At 47.9% G+C, this 20670-nt stretch overlaps 1 protein-coding gene across 1 annotated transcript; it reads left to right on the top strand.

The window, feature by feature from the left end:
- The first annotated feature begins 6913 nt into the window (after window positions 1-6913).
- On the top strand, window positions 6914-16366 carry lrrc52 (leucine rich repeat containing 52). Its single transcript, XM_076153611.1, has 2 exons — window positions 6914-7562; window positions 16032-16366. Exons 1-2 carry the CDS (start codon window positions 6914-6916, stop codon window positions 16364-16366), a joined length of 984 nt encoding a protein of 327 aa, XP_076009726.1.
- Window positions 16367-20670: the final 4304 nt, after the last annotated feature.

The following is a 20670-nucleotide window of genomic DNA, read 5'->3' as shown; positions in this document are numbered from 1 at the left end:
GAATTGAAATATATTTATATTTGAATATCCAGCAATAAAGGTTCTGCATACACCAAATGAGCTTTAGCAGTAAAATGTACTCTGGTATCAAAATGATTCAGTGTGAACAATGGGTCCTATTGAGTGTTCATCATCTGATCTGGTACATATTAAAGCATCAAAACAGGGGGAGAGAAAGAGAGAAGTGTGGCACAAAGTCTCTCTCACTCACTCTTTCTCTCTCTCTCTCTCTCTCTCTCTTGCTCACACACACACACACACACACACACACACACACACACACACACACACACGCACACAGGAATAGCCCTCCAGCCTCTGTGGAGTGTCCGGTCTTTGGCCAGACAAAGGTGACTGTTGAGGTAAGGTTTTCCGTCAGGCTGCTCATGTCTAGTCTGACCATGCATTATTGAGGAGGTCTTTACAGGTTATGCAAGTACGCAGTCAGACAGGAGCTCTGATGACAAATGTCTGAGCAGCCAGGTAGGCCAGTGTGTGTGTGTGTGTGTGTGTGTGTGTGATCTTGACAGGAAAACTGAACTGACATATCATCATCCTCAACTCAACACCCAGCATGTTGTGTTTTTATTGTCTTTCTCCTTGTCGTGGACGCCTCATATCAATCGTATAGATTTGGAACGGTGTAAAGGTCATCTGGACAATAATGGGTAATGAAAAAAAGGACAAAGGGCAGGAGGTAATGTGAGAATGGCAGATATAGTAAATGACAAAGTCCAGCCTGAGGAGATTCAGTTGATTCATCTGAGAGGTAGAGAGAGAAAACTGAGATTTACCTCCTGCTGCAGTGAGGAGGAACCTTATGGGTGGATTAGGTTCTGGTTTGGAGAAGATTTTATCCCTCTTCTCTTCTCGTGTGTATGTGTGTTGACATGGATAACTGATGATAGATGACACTAACTGTCTGTGTGTGTGTGTGTGTGTGTGTGTGTGTGTGTGTGTGACAGAAACTGAGCCCGATTGACTGCGAGTGGCACAGACATTATGACCCCAACCAAGACACACAAGATGGTTGACTTGCTGCTGCACGTATCACACCGGCACACACAGTCACACACTGGTCCAGGTGATGACCCGAGACTGACTGTGATACAGCGACCGGCAGCCATTACCAGAAGAAAGAGAAGATGAAGATGAATGCCCTCCATCCTCACTGGTCATAGACTACACGGCACTTCCCCACTTCCCCTCCCATCCTGCAGGGGTCAGGCTTGTATCAGAAGGTCGTGCCAAGTGCTGTTACCCCTCTACCCCCTCCCCCCCGCTCCTTTAACTGTCAAACTGGCTCTCACTGGGTCTCCTTCCTCTACTGGACAGAGACGTCACCCCTCCACATCATCCTTCCTCATCAAATAGGTCTTCATCCATCTCCGCTTCCTTCCATTTGTCTCCTTCCTCTCTCCCTTTGTGCCAAGGCCCCAGTTTTCCCCTCCACCCTCTGAAAAGGATGCAAATGTGGAGGCATATCATGTATGGACTGCTTTAAACAGACCTCATCCTCTGCCACGTCAAAGTCACCCAGCTGAATTTCGCGGGGAGGCCTGGTGACAGAGCACGAGGCACGGCATGAGTCAGGCAGAGTGAGTGGCATCTTGTTACTGCAGCTGTCTGTCAAGAGGGAGATGGGACAGTGTGTGTGTGTGTGTGTGCCCAGGGGTGTAGCCAGAGATGCTACCAGGTCAGTGAGGTGTCGACCTCGGTATTTATTTTAGAGAGAGAATTGAAAATCGGCTAAATGACTGTATAGATCAGGAGGTTGAAAATGTGTGTGTATGTGTGAGTGAGTGAGTGGTGATTGAGTGCCCTAGCAATCGGTGCACAGTCCATACATTATCGTCCGACCGGGGAAAGCTTAGAGAAACAGCACAGACAGAGACCCATGCAGCAGAATAAACACAAGCAAAGCAGAGAGCAGCTGACAGCTCTGTGGAGCGACCGAGCTCCATTAAAATACCCGTTATATTAAAATAGTAATTATATTAATAAGAGGAAATCCCACCTGTACTGACGCCCCGTAATAGCAGCAGAGGCAGAGGAAGGTCCCTGATCGTCTGCTGAGGCCGCTCAGTGAAGATACTCTGCCCTGGCCCTGACTAACTACTGAGAAAACCTGAAGGTCAGACACTTCCTGGAGCTCTGCAATACAAGTCCCAACAAACACTGTATGGCGGCAGGGTTTAAATTCAGGTGTGCACCATTGTTGAGTCAGTCGACAGAACCAACATATACAGTGTGAGCTCCTCTCTCAGAGGATGTTGAAGTTGGGCTCCTGTGACATGAATGCTGCACACAACTCAAGTCTTGGATTAGAAAGCTGTTGATCTTGCTGTCCTGAGGTAACCTTGGGCATAAGCACGCTCTGAAGTATGACAGTTAGACACCTCCTTGGTACAGGACGACCTGTCCAAATCAGGACTTTAAAAGCACAGTGTCAGGATTACTTTACTTAGGGTTAAGAGCTCACACTTCCAGGCTTTCAATGCGTGGAGAAGGTCACTGGGCAATCTTCCCAATCTCTTTTTTTACCACTGCTGCACCAGGATCTTGGCTCTCGTTGTGAATGTTGCGATGAACCCTAAGGGATCATACTGGCTTGCCAACTCTCTGTATATATTCCTCACGGTGGAGGGCGAGGACTCAAGCAGGTGGAACTTGTACATGAGCGTGTCTTGCACAACCAGCGCAGCCCGGGATTCCCTGGTTCTGGAGGATCCTTTTCCATTTGGTTGAGCCAGACTTCACCACTCCCTGATCATAGTTCCCTGGGCAGGTGACTTAGGACCTGATATTACTCAAAGCCCCCGTCTGTCAGAAGCAGTCTTGACTTGTCAATCAGGCTCCTGTTGGCACCAGTTGTGGAGAAGCTCTGGATGTGGTTTCTCAGTGGCCTGGCACACCTCATCTTCTGGCTGGCTGTTGTCTGACACCTGCTTCTGGGGTGCATATGTGGGACAGCATGGTGAGCAGGTGGTACCAAATGGGAGTACGTGCCACTTGTATCCAGAAGGGTTCCACCTCCTGCTGCAGATCATGCCATAAAAACACAGGACGGGTCTATCTTCAGGCAGTAGTCTCACTTCCCTTCACATCACTGCTGACTGCTGTAGAATGTTCCGGAAACCTTAGTAAGAGCGCAGAATACAAGTAGTTTGTTCATGTTTTTCCCTTGTTTTCTTCCTTGGCGGCTGCATCGTGGCTCAGGATGATGAAGGTCGTATTGGAATCAGAAGGTCCCCTGTTTGATTCCGGGCTCCACCTAGAGAGGCCTGTTGAAGTGTTGGTGAGCAAGACACTGAATCCCTAAATGCTCCTGTGGCATATCTCATGATGTCATCAACGTTAATGCAGACTGTCTTGGCCTGCAGCTTGACCCGTTTTGACCTTGTTAGGTAAACATTTCTATTTTCGAAGCACATCTGTATTTTCACAGCCCTGCTCAAGGCTCGGGCAGTGTTTCACCTTCCTCTGGGACGATTTATCAAACACACAACATCCCTCCTGTCAGGCTGTAATGCATCCAAACCATAGAAGATAGCATTAGTTGTGCAATATTCATTCTCATATGCACATATTGGAGTGTGTGTGTGTGTGTGGAGGGGCAAGCCTTTACGCAACCATATAAAGTGCACAGAAGTAGGCTGGAGTGGATTAACACACTCTGCTGATTCTGCAGAACCAGCATCCAAAAACCCATCAGAACTGACCCCCAACATGTCACTGAGTGAACTGAGCCAAAGACACTGACTTATACTTTCTGAAGATTCATCCATTCTGATTCAAATTTTCAAAAAATCTGTATTTATGTATTTATTATAGGCAATCCATCAAATGTCAACAGAAAATGCATACTGTTATTGATGTTTAATGTTAACCCTGCAGTACACACACACACACACACACACACACACACACACACACACACACACACACACACACACACACACACACACACACACACACACACACACACACACACACACACACACACGCGCGCGCACACACGCGCACACACACACACACACACACACACACACACGCACACACACACACACACACACACACACACACACACACACACACAAACATGCCAGGAGGCACCCAGGGTGACTGATAGATGATCTCACTCTCGGTTCAATTACATTAGAATGATGGAGTTAAACAGGCTGATACTTACAGGCTGACAGATGAAGGAAGGAGCAAGAGTTACAATGATCCTGAGCCACAGGGAGAGGATGGAGGAGGCGCATTATGGCAAGAAAGAGGAGCGACAGACTGAGCTCAGCCTTCATCCACCAACACTAGATGAGGTATTAAAACCACGCCATGCCAGTAGTGTGACACATTTAACTGACCCTGGTCATAGAAACTGTCATTGTGTTATTGTGTTGGGTTACTTTGACTTTGTTAAGGTCTGAATTTGAAGAACTTGTTCACCTTTTTTAGTTGAACCGTCAACAACATTATTAGGGATGTTGTTGCCATCATAAGAACAAAAACAAACCACTGATCAAGTTTTTTTTACAGTTGGCAGGTAGGACTTGTGAACAAAAACTAAACTTTCCAAAGAAAATGAAGAGATGTAAAAGATGTAGAGGGAGAGCTTTGAAAGCAGAGGTGAGTGACGCCTCTGATAGAAGTGGTGGCTCTCCCATCTGACCAGAGATCAGACCGGCTGTCTGGCTGTTGACAGCCGACACTGCACACACCCTTATTAAATAATAAAGATGTTTCTCTGCTCAACCTGGCCAACACCCTCTGCATAGGTACACATGCAGCAGCATACTGTTACAGCCACACACAGCTCTGCATGCATACATAACACATGACAAATCCATGTCCTATACACAAACGTTACAACTATACATCACAGGAACTCCAAATATCCTATTTCACACTGATGCATTCAACAGTGTGAACTTAAAGAAACCCTCACATATACACACACACACACAGACCTACACAAACATCCTGTAAGCTGACACCATTTGGAACAGTCGGAGAGGAAAGTTATACTAATGATTGTGATCGTCAGGCTTTACCAAGGCTGTTTGTCTGCGAATACGATCCAGCAGGGCCATTAAGACAGCAAAGCCATGACAGAGGTATCAGACAGGCTGACAGAATCAGAGAATCATCAAACAGCCTCATCTTCTGCCAGGCTGCCATGCCTGCGACCCATAATGATAAATCAGACAGAATGGAGGTCTCTGTGCCCGACCATAACAGCTCTGAAATGAACAGACAGACTGAGAGCTGTGACACTTTTTCACAATCAACCTGTTATTCATTCAACCCGACCGCTCCTTTACAGGCTGTGAGCATCGTTTAGGTTTTCCTTTCGACACAAATCTGTTTATAGTTCACATTTTAGACAACAAGGTCACAACATTTGTATTAATCCTGATTATAAGATTATATTCCACGAATCCAATACCCACCTGATCAATGTTTGATATTAGATGTATCTCATGATTTCTGGGATGATAACACATTTAAAAACATCATAAAGGATCAATAGAAACACAAACCCTGCATATGTGACACACAGGAAACGTCTCCACAGAATGATTTATGAATCCACTTCCACAAATCGCATTATTTTGCATAATTTCAATTCACCCTCAATCCAGCTGCCCACCTTGAGCAGCCCTGGTTCAGTGACAGCAGATGTGAGGGCCTGGCAGTGAACACACCGCCTCTGTCAGATAACCTGCACACAAAGTGATCCTCACCACTGTGGACAGTTGTGCTTTGGACTCCACTCTGCCTTTGCTAATGGAAATATGAGCTGAGCTGAATATAAGAATAACTTGAGCATTTAATCCAGTTTAGATGTATTGTGTTGTGAACAAGCAGCTGGGGAACCAAATGAAGAGAAATTAGCTGCTGAACAACTGGAAAGAGTGGAGAGCCTAGATAAGAAATGACTGTAATAACTGCACTCACATGAGGCTTTCAGGGTTACTGGTGACTTGTTTCCACACACACACACACACACACACAGGGACCAGAGAGAGAGAGAGAGAGAGAGAGAGAGAGAGAGAGAGAGAGAGAGAGAGAGAGAGAGAGATACTCATTAGTCCGGATTGTCCTGAGAGGGCAACACCTGGTGACGTCATATTAACTAATCACACCATTGCCAGCACACACTCACGCACACGGAGGAAGGAAGGGAGGGAGGGAATAAGGAATCAAGGGGTGAGTGAGGGAGAGCGAGCGAGCGAGCGAGCCAGAGAGAGAGAGAAAGAGAGGGAGAGAGAGAGCATCACATTGGAGCGCAGTAGAGATCGGTCGCCACACGGAGCTGACTGAGCGGAGGAGAAGGACGCACTTTTTTTTGTCGCACTGGATGAATAAAAACATTTTAAAGTGAAGTGTGCAGCAGACCGACTCACACACTCTCACACACACGCACACAGGGACACGTGTGAGAGGTGATTTAGTCTCGAGTCTCTTCAGAATCCAGGATTTTGCGCAAGTCATGGCATTTGTTTGGAAACTAAATCCACAATCCGCTCTGCTGGCGACAACTCATCCCCAAAGATGAAGTGTGGCGTTCATGGGCGGGACAAAGTCCGTTAAACCCGCACGCTTCTCTCCCAACACAGCGACAAGCGTCCGTCTGGTCGGTCACCTTCTCAATCCACGGATGTATTGTGGCGACGTGCGTGGCGCGCCAGAGTGCGTGTGAGTGAGTGACCGGTAGTCGTTGCTGGAGAGAGAAGAGAGGCTGGATAGAAACAGCAGCCAGACACCCGGGCAGCGACACTCGGACACCCAGACCAGACACCTCGCCTCTCCCCCTGCGCCTCAGACCCATGCAGGATGCCCGGGGAGCGCCGCGGAGTCCCGGTCCAGCTCAGCCCGAGTTCATGACGCTCTGGGCGGCGTCGTCATGCGTGTCCTGCCCGAGCACAGCGCCCAATCCCTCCGGCTTCTCTTCCTCTTTATATTCGTGATGGGGGTGGCCCCGTACCCGGCTGTCACGGCCGGCTGCCCAGACAGATGCGTGTGCGACGACCAGCTGGTGGTCCAGTGCGCCGGGCAGGAGCTCACCCTCTTCCCCAACGACCTGCCCCTCGCCACCCGGCAGCTCATCATCTCCAATAACCGCATCGGGGACCTTCCGGCGCTTCAGCTCAACTACCTATCCGATCTGGTCTACCTGGATTGCAGCAACAATTCTTTAACCGAGGTCTCAGAATCCACCTTCGGGAACTTGAGGAAACTCGCCTATCTGGACTTGTCGTTCAACACCCTGGTGCAGATCGAGGACCGGACTTTCGGGCCCATGGCGTCATTGGTGATGCTCCGGCTGACAGATAACCCGGCTCTCAGTGAGATCCACCCGGATGCCTTCTCGGAGAACCTGGCTCTGCAGGTGCTGGACGTGAGCCGGAACAACCTGACAGCCCTGAACATCAGCAGCCTGATCGCCCTGCCTGCGCTGCGCTCTCTGGGGCTCAGCGGGAACCCCTGGAGGTGCGACTGTGACACGGAGGACCTGTGCCTGTGGGTGCAGATCGAGAGCTTCAAGTTCCAAGGTGAGTTTGGACTCTGATCTGTCTGATGTCTCTATCTGATAACCCCAAACCACACACACACACACACACAGGACAAAGGACAGAGGGATCTAAGAAGGGTTTCATTCCAGATCCCCATCTCAACAACTCACCGTCTCCAGGGCAGATCTTAATCATATCAAAACACGCTTGTGTCTCAAGAGTTAAAACGTCGTGTTCAAGCACACACACACACACACACAGCAGTTAGACAGTTCTGGCTGATGCTTGGTTGGCTCGGAGAGAGAAATCCTCTCTGGCCAGCTTCCCTGCCTGTAAACAAAATGTTCCCCTGTTAAGACGGAGAGCCAAAGACACCCCAAGGTCTCATCATTTGTTACTGTCACATCAGCTCGTTTAGATAATTTGATTGTGGGCGTGCGGTCAGTTTAGTCCCTGATGGCGAGCTACTTATTGCACTTTAAAGCACGATCCCAACAATTATGCACACACACTTCTGTCCACATACAGATGCTTAATATATCTCTCCTATCCACACACACACACACAAACACTGAGGGTCTGACCTCAAAGTCACAGCAATCTGAAGGTTCTGCTTCCCCGCTCCACTGTGCTACACAATCACCTTTAAATGCCCTTCATGTCTCAACAATAACTCCAGTTTCCCCCCTGGAATCAGCAGATTTGTATTCCACTTCCTCAGAAACAGGGAAACCTCAAATGTTAAAAGCCCGTTTGGTAAAAATAGCAAGAGGATTGAATTAGAGAGACATAAGAAAAGAGACGGAGGAGCTTATTGACCTTCTTAGCCGTAATGAATGCAGGTGATCTTTTATTGTTGATTCTAAATTGTCATGTTATGAGCTGGTAAACTTGTTTGGGTCTAATAGCAATGAGGTCGTTCTTATAATAGCTGCACTCATCCCAACCAAGCAACTGTTTGGTCTGTCTGAGTCCTGCAGGGAGAGCTAGTGCCGATAGGACAGTGGTGTCCTTTTGTACCTGTTTTGTCTGGTTAGCAACCCCAACTCCCAACCCCCATGCACACTCACACACACACGCACGCACACACACTCATGTGCACCTGGGTGTGCTGGCACTCCTGCCACCGTATGCTTTGGCCCTTCAGTCCAGATGGTTAATGATGATGCTCAAAAAAGCTAGACTCCTCTGCTCCCATTAAGGACAGCGTGTTCACGTACGTGCGTGTGTGTGTGAGTGTGTGAGTGTGTCAGTGTGACTGCGTGTATGAGTCACTCCACTTAAAGAGTGTATGATTCAGTGTGTGTGATCTCAGAGTTAGGGGAGAGCCTGAGGGGAGCGCCTGAGGCAAGAGGGAATGGGGATGAAGGGATGTGTGAGAGGAGAGGAGAGGTGAGGTGAAGAGGAGCTTGAGTCCACTTAAAGACAGCGGGGCCCGAAAGTTGTTATTCTCCATCTGTATCCCTCCCCACTGTGGTATACACACACATAAGTGACACACACATAAAGATAAGAGCTCATCATTGACAGATTCCAAGGCGCTCTCTGCTCCGTGTTCGCCCACCCCCTAATCCTCACACAGACACATTTCTGTAACAGAATCAGAGTTAATATTCTGTCATAAGAGCGTCGGAATCTAAAGCGACAACACAACAAACCCACAGCCAGATGTCCCGGGAACCTAATGTGCCAACGTGCATACATACGACTTTAAATCAGAGCTAATAACTATTACATTACAGCTAATGTAAATTTCTATTCTTACTTCCTTATCACACACACATTTTTGAAGTAATGTTGTTTAACTAAAAGAGGAGGCGGCTTCTGGATACACACAAACACACACAAACACACAGGAACATGTTTCTATCGCTGTATAATGCTAGGCTACATGCGTTGCTTGGGTGCCGAGACATACATTGCCTTTGTAGCCATTGTTAACGGAGGGAATGGGGTCAAGCGAGCGTGTATGTGTGTGTGTGTGTGTGTGTGTGTACAAGCGTGTGTGCTGTGTTTCTCCGGTTATGAATGCCCTCCAATCTGACTGCAGGGCTGTGAGTGTAATGCACAGAGATTCCAGCTGTCACTATCTCTCAGTGTGTCTTTATCTTACTGTGTGAATATGAATCAGGTGCATGCGAGTGTGCAAGTGTGTGTGACTGTGAGTGTGCATAACAAAGTAAGCAGCCCTGGACCGCTTTTATTTCCTGTGTTGGCATTTGCTCGCAGATGTTCGAGTTCCTTAGTTTGTCTGGGTGTCTCTGGTTGATGACTGGTCAATGATAAAAGAGATCTACAGAGGAGGAGGGGGGAAATTGAAAGTGAGCTCCATAAGAACGAGGGACGGAAGGGAGAGAGCGAGAAGTCAAAGATGAGAGGCGAGCGTGCTGGCTGTGCAGGCTGTGTGTTTCTCCCGGCGCTCGGCCTGCTGTGCCTCACGTATCCCAGGCATGCAGGTGGTAAACAAACTCTGCATTAAAAAAGCCTCTGAAGAAGTCAAGTCCCAGTAACAAACACTGCACGTATCTGCATTTTATGTACAATGTGGCTACTTTAAACAGTTGACAGCTGTTTGTCTGTCAGCCGAGGATCTTTGTTCCCTTTGATATTTGAAGTATTGGGCACAATTTCTCCTATGAATTGATTTTTGCGGCTTTTAAAAACTCTGCCAAAAAAAACAATAGCCAAACATCCTCAGACTTCACACCTATGGTCCACCCACACAGGTGTTTTCATTGGCTGATCAGACCTCATCCCAGGACTGTGTGGGAGTGGATAGACCACATTACATTGATTTGTGTTGCTTTTCAGACATTTCTCCTTATAGGAGGTTTGCTGAGCTCAACACCCAACTCTCTGCTGGAGAGGCCTGATTAGCCTGACTGACCCAAACCGCCTGCACCTGTATGGGTGTGCAGGGCCTTTCACAGGTGTGTGTGTGTGGGTGTGTGCGGGTGCAGATCACTTCCCAATCTTCCTGTTATGATCGCTCTCAGTTTTGGAATACACCTTTCCTCTCTTGTCAAGGGATGACCCTCACTATTGGTCGCCTCTTTCATTAATCATTATGGAGCCTCAGCATGCTCACTGACCTACTGTACTCACTCTAGGTCGATTCTGACAAGTGGCTCGGTGAAACGTGTAGAATGAAGGTGGTCTGACCCGGGTTGGCAGTGTGCGGCGTTGTTATGGCTGCGGTGATGGGGGAAAAATATCTGGGCAGCTCGGAGAACTGCGGCACTCAGCCAAGAGAGAGGGTCAAGCACGGGCTAAATATTCATCCAAACAAACTGAGGCTGATCCACTGAGAGGAAGGAGAAGGGTCACCAATTTAATTTGATGTGTTGTTACTCAAATGTAATCTTAAATGACTGAAGAGGTGAGAGGATGACACATCACAGCAGCAGAAGAGAAGACAGAGAGGCCAGACGAGGAAGGCAGACGGAGCATCAATACAGAGAAGGAAATGGAAACATAAATAGTCAGATAATAGATGAGTTAGCAATCATCCCTGCTCCAGATCTGTCACTCAAATTCATTTAAACATTCATTATGACAGCGAGGCATCAATTCATTTGACTCAGGTAGTCCATACATTATTTATCAGTTGGAACAATTTCGCAGTCCCATCTGGTGCGGACAAGCATATCAAATGAAAAGGGCCTGTGTGTGCTCTGTGCTCGGTGGAGAGAGAGTATGGATACGTTTATGTCTGTGTGTGTGTGTGTGTGTGTGTGTGTTTGAAACCACGCTGGATGTGTTGTTTACGTGGGTGTGTTTGTGATGTGATCACCTGAGGCAGAACGGAGGAGCAGCTCAGGTGTGCGTGACTGTGTGTTTCTGTGCACACAGCCAAGCAATACGGGAGCCAAGAGAGTAAGAATTGGAGGAGAGAGAGAGAGAGAGAGAGAGAGAGAGAGAGAGAGAGAGAGAGAGAGAGAGAGAGAGGTGAGGGAGAGGAGATGACGGAGCGAAAGTGAAGGTTGTAAAAAAACAAAACAGAATGGAAAAATAGAATGCTAAAGGCAGGGGGGGGGGGATAAATGATAACGTGCCAGAGTGGGAATGAAAAGTGGGAGGTGATAAGAGAGCAAGAGCGATACGATGGAGGGATAGAAGGGAGAGACGAGGGAGCATTTGATATCTGACCTTCACTCCCTCTGCCTCTCCCTCTCCACTCATCCCCTGCCAGAGGAAGATGGGATCATATGGAGAAATGATGGAAAGGAGCTTGATGGTAATCTGACTAATGCTGTATTTGAGGAGGAGTGTGAAGGCGTGTGTTATTCAGCCCTAGTGGATGTGATGAAGAAAAGGTCAGCTATTCTTAGTCTCAGCCCGCTTCACTATAATGTGGTTAGTTTGGGAAGAAGAGAGCGAAATTCAAGGCCCCCCAAAAAAGTCTAATCAATATTTATCCATTCATTTCAAACTCATATGTATTCATAAATAAAACATAATAACTCTTAGCTCTCCTCTGCTGCCATAGAGAGGTCAGAGGTCAGACTGGAGCTGGTGTGAGTGAGCATGTGGGGGCTTTAAGTCAAGAACACAAAAGACACAAACTCAACAAAAGTGTGCTCTTGTGTTTACACACACACACAAACGTTCAGGGGTGATAAAAAAAATAAGCCAGCCATACTGACCCACCTCCCCCTTTATATAAGACCGTAACCATGCCGATTACCATATGCATTGGCATAATTAATCTGATTATAAATAGCTCTGTTCACAGTTCAGGGGGCCGGTCCTCTGCCCTGCAGGTTAATCCCTCGCAACATCCCTGATCATCCCTGTGTGTGTGTGTGTGTGTGTGTGTGTGTGTGTGTGTGTGTGTGTGTGTGTGTGTGTGTGTGTGTGTGTGTGTGTGTGTGTGTGTGTGTGTGTAATATGCAATCTTTTCAAATGAAAACCTGCTGTTTCTGACAGTTGAACACGTGTCTGTGAATGTTATTCATCTATTATTGGTGTTGGTGGGTGTGTGTGTGTGTGTGTGTGTGTGTGTGAGGGGCAGAGGGAAGGTCACAGAAGAGTCAGCAATAGTTTTCCGCAGCATCTCGCCCTTACTAGTGCCTCCTGCTGAAAGGTTAGGCCACCGTTGAGCCTGCCAGTGTGTCAGCACCGAGCCTGGAAACCATCCAGTTCAGGATTTGATACTGAGGCTCTGTTTCACAGCTGTAGTGGCTGTACAACTCACACACACACTGTCAAATTTCACCAACACACACACACACACACAACCACACACACACACACACACACACACACACACACACACACACACACACACACACACACAGAAGCAATCAGTTTTCACAAATTTAAACATATTATCCAGCATTCTCATTGCAGTCCAACCTTCCGTTCTTAGCTCAGCCGTTCTGGCAGCAGTGTGAATCTTTAAGAGCCAATTTGTGTGAGTGTCATTTTATTCCCATCCATATAAAGTATTTAAATAACTGAATTGAGCTGGGATTGTTTCAGATCCGTGTGTCTGCCCAGGCCTGTGATGCTGGTTGAACTCTGCCTGGGCTCTGCCTGACCTCTCCTCCCTTATCTCAGCTAGTTTCAATTATTTAAACCCGGACATCATGTGGCAGGAAATGTAATTCCTTCAGCGTGGGACCTTAAGACCACAGCCATGTCCTCTCAGATGCTCTGCAGGAAAAGACCAGATCCAGGGAAAGATTCAGGGCCGGTGGAGGAATACGGAATTACCAGGGGCGCTGTTCCAGAATGATGGCTGAGTGTTTTCCTATCATGAGTGATGGGATGAGTGAGAAAACACAGATTGACAAAGAAACAGAAGGTGGAGAAGAGAGAGTGAATCACGCTGTCTGCTGACATGGCGACCTTTTTCTGTTTTCCCCTCTAACACTCAAATGATTTGTTTTCTTTGTATTAGGCTGTCGTGATGCGTCTCCAATGATCTGTAGTTTGGGGAAAATCATGTTTGGGTTCTGGCTTTTCCTTCCACTGGTTTTAGAGGACAGATGGACGCTGGCTGAGCTCTGAGCGCCACAAACAGCTTTCTGAAGCTGTGGGTAGGAATGAGTAATGCTTTTTTGTTCCCCACCCCCCAGTTCCAATCGTTGCTTCCAATTGTTGAGTCCTGGTTCCATATTTGTGCTGCACAGTTAATCTAAAGTATGACGACATTCAATAAGGAAAATCTAACTGGGGTTTGAATCCACCTGAGGGTTTGAATCCACCTGATCAAACTGGATGCAGGGGAACTGTAAATAGTTTCCTCGGTCAGTATGAATAAGCTAATATGTCTGTGTGTGACAGAGGCACCTGTCCTCCGTGACCCTGTGCACTGAAATGGTTAAATGAACGTGTTTTTGTAGTGTTCTGTGTCTTCGTCCTCACATCCTTGCTGAGGACAGGTTTCTCTGCTCAGTGGCATCACCTAACAGGTATGATCTCACCACAACAGACCCAAAGCCACCATTAAAAAAAAGTTCATTACTTAAATTATGATAGAATATTGTAATATTGCTTGATCGACCTTAATATCAGCCATGCAGATCGGGACATCCTGGGCTTTAGGGTAAAACCCCAAACGTGCAACAGACCTACTTTCAGAGATCATCTGTGACGAAATGAGAAGAAGAAGAAGCAGAACATCAGATGAGAGATGAGAACAGATCAGATCAGCTCACTGACACTCGCTATTCCAGCATCCGCACACACACACGCACACACACACACTGTCTGGCTTTAGAACACTGTTGGTTGATGTCTTTCCATTATCGGAGGCAACTTGGATGGAACTTTGAATGAATCTTTTGCACTTTAGTGACTCACTAATATCTCTGGTTTAGAGCTCGGAGCTGCAGGCTCATGATAGATTGTTGCAGGTTCTGATGTTAAGCCTTGAAATTCTGAATCTATGATACATACTGTATAGCTCAGACACAGAGTAATCCGGTCATGATGGGGTTAAATCAGACACTTCACTGGCAGAATAAAGGATTTAAGGATTTGCGAAGGTGCATGCGGGTTAATTTGTTCCAGGTCTTAAACTCAAACTGATGCTGCCGCTGGCCAATCCCCGAGAAGAAGCCCAGGATGTGTAGATCATATACATTTCATCCTCCCGCCATCATTCATATTCCAGGGCCAGACCTTTGGCTTTATTGGTAGATGAGTGCAGTTTAATTAACATTGTTCACTGCAATGATCCATCAGCAGACAGGAGCGCAGCCAGATACCATCCCTCTCTCCTCCTCTCCCTGCTCTCCTGCCCTCCGTCTTCCCTCTGTGGGTTAGAATCGCTGCATCTGGGCCTGTGTGTGTGTCTGTGTGTGTCTGTGTGTGTGTTTGTGGGTGTCTGTGTGTGTGTGTGTGTGCGTGCGTGCAGCAGCAAACATGTGCCCATTGTCTTGTCGGTGCATTTGTTTGTCCACACTATCTGTCATCTTTAAAACCCTCCCTCTGTTCTCGCTTTTGAATTTGTCTCACTCTCTTACATGATTCATGATTAATATCTGAGTAACCTCTGTTTTGGAGTACGAATGCAGTGAAGCACGTGTATGTGGGGGGGGGAGTGATCAAAGGAGTGTGTGGATTAGCATGCAGCATGGCAATAAAGTGAGATGAAGTGATAAAGAGCAGCAGACGCCATCCTCTCCTCTATTAATCACGCTGTATTCATGCTCATTAATGTAGGTGAGTGAGCTGCAGCGTCACTCCTTACTGCCCTGCTGAAGTGTCCTTGAGCAAGACACGCTAAGTGGCCACCAGCTGGGAGGGTGGCTGTACTGTAGCTACACGTGACCTCTGACCTCTGGGGATAGAGGTTTTGGGAGGAGCCTCTCCTCCGTGTCGCTCCCGCTGCCTCTGGCTGTGCTGCTGATTAACATATTCCTCATTATGAATGGCTGATGTTATGTCAGTGAAAACACTCATCTCCTTATCTTTCTGCTGTTAGACGGTGATTTGCTGGTGTATAATAATGTGCGCATGAAGGGGCTGGAGGGCTGACATGCCAGAGTGTATTTGTGTGTGTACGTGTGTGTGTGAGAGAGAGAGAGTGAATGCGCGTACAGCATAATAATGTCGCCCTGTCCTAGACACCCAAGACCTATACTACCCAGAGGAAATCTATAGAGTCCCAGGGGATCGTTTATCACAAAGGTTATCACCGCTTTGGTAGCAGCTGTTTGTGTGTGTGTGTGTGCGTGTGTGTGCGTGTGTGTGCATGTGTGTGCGTGTGTGCATGTGTGCGTGTGTGTGTGTGTGTGTGCGTACCTACCCGCTTTTTGTTCATGTATCCTTTCTCCTAAGTAATTATGTTCTCTCCCTTCTCTCCCTCCTCTCTTTCTCTCTCTCTCTTCTCTGCACCTCATTCTCAACCATGTACACCAATTATTCTCTCCCTCCATCCCTCGCTTTTATTTGTTACCTTTCTCATTAATCCCTGTCCTTTACTCTCCCCTTGTCCTCCTTGCTCTTCATCTTCCTCCTCCTCTCTCTCTCTCTCTCTCTCTGTCTCACCTCCAGATGAGGGGCAGGTGGTTTGTCAGGGCCCATCTGAGCTGGAGGGCCAGCGGCTGGCAGAGGTGGGCATGCAGCTGCGGGCGGACTGCCACCAAGGCTTGGGCTACTGGGACTACCTCTTCTTCATCGCCATCGGCTTCGTCATCTTCTCTGCCGGCACGGTCTCGGCATGGGTGATGGGTGTGCTCATGGTGCTGTACGAGCGCTACGAAAAGAGGAAGAGCGAGGAGGTGGACAGCGACGACTACATCATGGGCGGTGGAGGAGGAGGAGGAGGAGGAGGAGGAGGAGGGAACCATGGGAACGGAGATCTGAGCAAGCCTGGCATGCAGGTCTGACAGACTGACGGCAGGGTGCAAGCGGAATAAAGTGATGAAGAGCAACGGGAGGACGAAGAAGAAGAAGAAAACGAAGCGGGACACTGAGACCAAAGGCCCTGTACTGAACCAAGATCTGACTGTCTGCCTTGGTTGCACATTCAGATATGGCAATAGGTGTGTGTGTTAGTGTGCCCGAGTGAGTGAGTGAGTGAGTGAGTGAGTGAGTGTGAGAGAGAGAGAGAGAGAGAGAGAGTGAAGAGAGGCAGACAGACAGACAGACAGCAATAAGGATGAATATGCCTTCACTTCGGGACTACAGAATGACCTCTGAGATTATTGAGAGCAATAACATCTACACACACACTCACACACACGCGTGCGCACACACACACACACACACACACACACTGTCCATCTCAGCACAGTTACTCCACAGAGCTGGTTTCTCTGAGTGGGTGGATGTACCTGCATTCTCTGTGAAGTGCTCTTGTGAATCACCGCCGTATAAACGATGACTATTACAAGCACTGACCATACGTTACCTGAGGGAAACACACACACACACACACACACACACACACACACACACACACACACGTTCACACGCACACATACGTTCAATACATAAGAAGACATTGTGGGTCACAAAGAGAGTGATGCCTTATATCTGCTGTAATAAAAAAAGGGAATACCTTTAAATTTCTAAAGGCATTTTCTGCCTTAAGGGCGATGCAATCCTATAGACAGGATCTGTCTATAAAAGAGCAAACGCATCTTCAGTTTGTTATATGATCCAATTGTTCCATTTGAATGTTAAAGCTGAGAACAAACTGGCTGACGACCTCACAGATGGGTGATTTGTTCCACCTCACAAAGATGAGAATGAGCTGCTGGAGGGAAGTTTAGGGGTATTTCCTTTAGAAACACGGGGTAGAACTCTGCTACGCCAACACTATAGGAGTGCAGTTTATGTGTGTACCATTTGTGTGTTTAGGTTTCTGTGTGTATACGAGTTGTGTGCTGGCTCCGCCCCTCATGCAGCCTACAGGGCATCGTCTCCACGCCGCAGTGGAAGTGGGGCAGATCCACGAGGACAGAGTGAGTCACGGAGCTAACAATGATGCTACGCTATGTGACTGAGAGTCTCGCTCGGTTGACCTCGTATTGCGGTTGTACACGCACAGGTCACAGCATATAACCCGGCTGTGTGTGTGTGTGTGTGTGTGTGTGTGTGTGTAAGGATGAGCTTGTGTGTGTGTGTTTAAGTGGGGCAGAGCGATCACAGAGCATCGCCTGCGACCAGCATGGACGAGTGATTCAGGAGCCCAGACTGAATCAAACCTTTCCTCCTCCTCCTCCTCCTCCTCCTCCTCCTCCTCCTCCTTCCGCCCCGTCCATCACAGGGTGGAAGGATGGATGGGTGGTTAGAGATGATAAATGACAAGTTGTGAATGGAGGAAGGGTGGGGTCAGCGTCGGCAGCGGATATCCAGCTTGATTGATGTACTTAGTAGCCTTATTGAGAGAGTGATTGATCGGCTGACGTTTATTCATCTTCCGCGCTGAATGACTCCAAATGCCTTGGTTGAATGGATAGAATGGAGAGCTGGAGTGGGTGTGACGCAGGGTTAGTGTGTGTGTGTGTGTGTGTGTTGGTGTGTTTATGGTTTGGTTTATGATTGTGATGGTATATCTTTATTGGGTGCAGAGGAACAACAACAACAAGACTTTTCAATAGGAGGGTAATTTGTAATCAAAATCTGTCACACTGCAGCCTGCTGAAGCACATCCTCACACACACACACACACACTTCCTCCATCACTCCAACACAGGACTCTCGCTCTCACACACTCTCACCCACATGCACATTGAATCTCAAGGGCACAGCTAAAGTCAGACCCCTGGAACATTAACACTCCCGCTTTGGTCGCTCTTAGCGTGCTTCCATAAGTCGTCACGCTCCCCCTTCATCCTCAAAAGTAGGAACTCCACGGTGTCATCGTCTTACTGCACACACACACACACACACACACACACACACACACACCTGGACCTATCATTTATCGGTTAAATATTTAGACTGTCATTAACAGATCACTTGTTCAAGGGGCGGCTTACCGGCTTACAGGCTTTAAGCCACCTGACATTGCTGCTGTCTCAGTCAGAGCTTCTTGGGTTACATGACATACTGTACATAGCCTCAGACCCACAGAGCGAGCTCGTCCTCACGGTCGCATACCTGCCCGCGTTAGAAACAATGAAACAATTACACAACGCCCCCCCCCCCCTCTAATTGGATCAACCCATCCGTCGCCGAAGGCCGAGCGTCTCAATGTCAACGTTGTATCGGGCGACAACTAAAGAGGCGTTTAGCGGAGAGAAAACGCCGGTGCTGTAGCGGCGGCGGAGGGGCAGGAGGTCAGGGGTGTCAATGTGCCGAAGGGATCAGAGGAGGAAGAGGCGGCGCTGGTGTTAACCCGTCACAGGGCAGAACATAGGACAGAGTATAAATATCCCTTGGGCAGGAGGGGACAGGAGGTGTAATCAGGTGTGAAGGAGGAGAAATGACACACGGAGGTATTTACAGATATTTACAGTGTTGGCAGAAAAGAGAGACGTTTGAGGCCGGAGTCATGAGCTGGGATGATTGGAGTCGCTGCTGCAGCTGTTGTGGAGGAAACTGTAGCATTTTGCGATTGAGGGACAGAAAATCATCGCCAAGGGCAACGTGCAGCATGTGACGAGTGTCAGCAACTGATTAACAAGGAGGATGGCTCGTTTGTAACTCCTCCTCTCCCTCCCTCCCTGAATCATCTCCCAGTGTGTGTGTGTGTGTGCGTGTGTGTGTGACTGGAACATCGATGCTTTGTTACGCAGGGGAGAAAACCTCATGAGCCTGCTGATTAGAGATCAGAGCTGCTGTGTTGGCTCACAGACAACACAACCACAGCAGGAGAACAGTGCTACGCCAGTCCTCACTGTGTGTGTGTCTGTGTGTGTGTCTGTGTGTGTGTCAGTGTGTGTTTTGCTGCAGTAGCTCAGGTTGACAGATAACAGAATGACGAATGAATGAAGAATGAAGGATTACATGCCACCATTTACTCACCCAGTCACCACAACCTGCATGTGCTCTTACACATACACACACGCACGCACACACACTCAAACATGCACAGTTTGCACACACAGGGTCAGAGGCTTAAAGAAGGAAGCAGAGGCTTAGGGAAGACTTTAATGAACGCACGCGGGGATGTATTCTCTCTCACGCCGGACAATGTTTCCCTCTTATCTCACCTCATACCTCACCGCCACCTGCTTTAGCTCTCACACACACACACACACACACACACACTCTGCCCTTCCTTGCTGACCTCTCGTTCTCTCCTTAGTTGTGCTGCCAACTGCTAATCGCCCATGCAGCTCAAAACTTTGCAAACTCGTCTAATCATTGTGAGTTAGGATGTTGGTTTTGGTTTTGCAGCATCGCTCGCTCGCTCTCTCTCTCTCTCTCTCTCTCTCTCTCTCTCTCTCTCTCTCTCCCCCTCTCTCTCCCTCTCTTTTCTCCTTGTTTTTTGGGCTCTTCATTCACTCTAAGCCGTTTGAACTCAATGTCTTACAACAACTTTTGATGCATCACTTTTGGCGTGACCCCACATTGAACGCTTATGCTTGTGACCACACACACACACACACACACACACACACACACTTTCAACATAAAAGCCTATCTGTAGATGACATTGTGTGGGAGCAGAGGAGAGTGTGGCTGTCAGCAGGATTCCCTCGCTCGCTCGCCCTTGAGTGGCATCAGGAGAGCGAGGACAAAGCGGAGCAGAGTCTGACCAGGCGGTTTTAACATTAAGGCGGACGGCCACGCCCCCCAAAGGAGCCACAACAATGGTGTACTCACCGCCGCCCAGAGTTAATCATGATTATAAACATGATCGTTCCTGAGAAAGAAAGAAAGAAAGAAAGAAAGAAAGAAAGAAAGAAAGAAAAAAAGAAAGAAAGAAAGAAAGAAAGAAAGAAAGAAAGAAAGGTCAGGCTGAGGGACAGAATCATCACTATTAGACAAGATGACATCATGAGTGATCAAGTTTAGAATGGTTTGGGTTTATTCTAGTATTTATTTGGTAAAGAATTCTGCAAAGGAGCCAGAACTCCTCTGAGTTCTTGTTCCTGTGTTCTGCTGCGGTTTGGACTGAAGCTTGAGTCATAGAAACAGAAACAGAACCGTGTGTGTGAACGTGACGACCAAGCGCCCTTTCCAACACGCCGGATTATGAGACGGACACAGAGACGGGGAAAGATGCCTCACACAC

Source organism: Genypterus blacodes, unplaced genomic scaffold, assembly GCF_046128005.1.
Source record: "Genypterus blacodes isolate CSIRO-AG114 ecotype Tasmania unplaced genomic scaffold, CSIRO-AGI_Gbla_v1 ptg000058l_1, whole genome shotgun sequence".
Lineage (NCBI taxonomy): Eukaryota > Metazoa > Chordata > Actinopteri > Ophidiiformes > Ophidiidae > Genypterus > Genypterus blacodes.
This window is presented reverse-complemented; position numbering and strand designations above follow the sequence as displayed.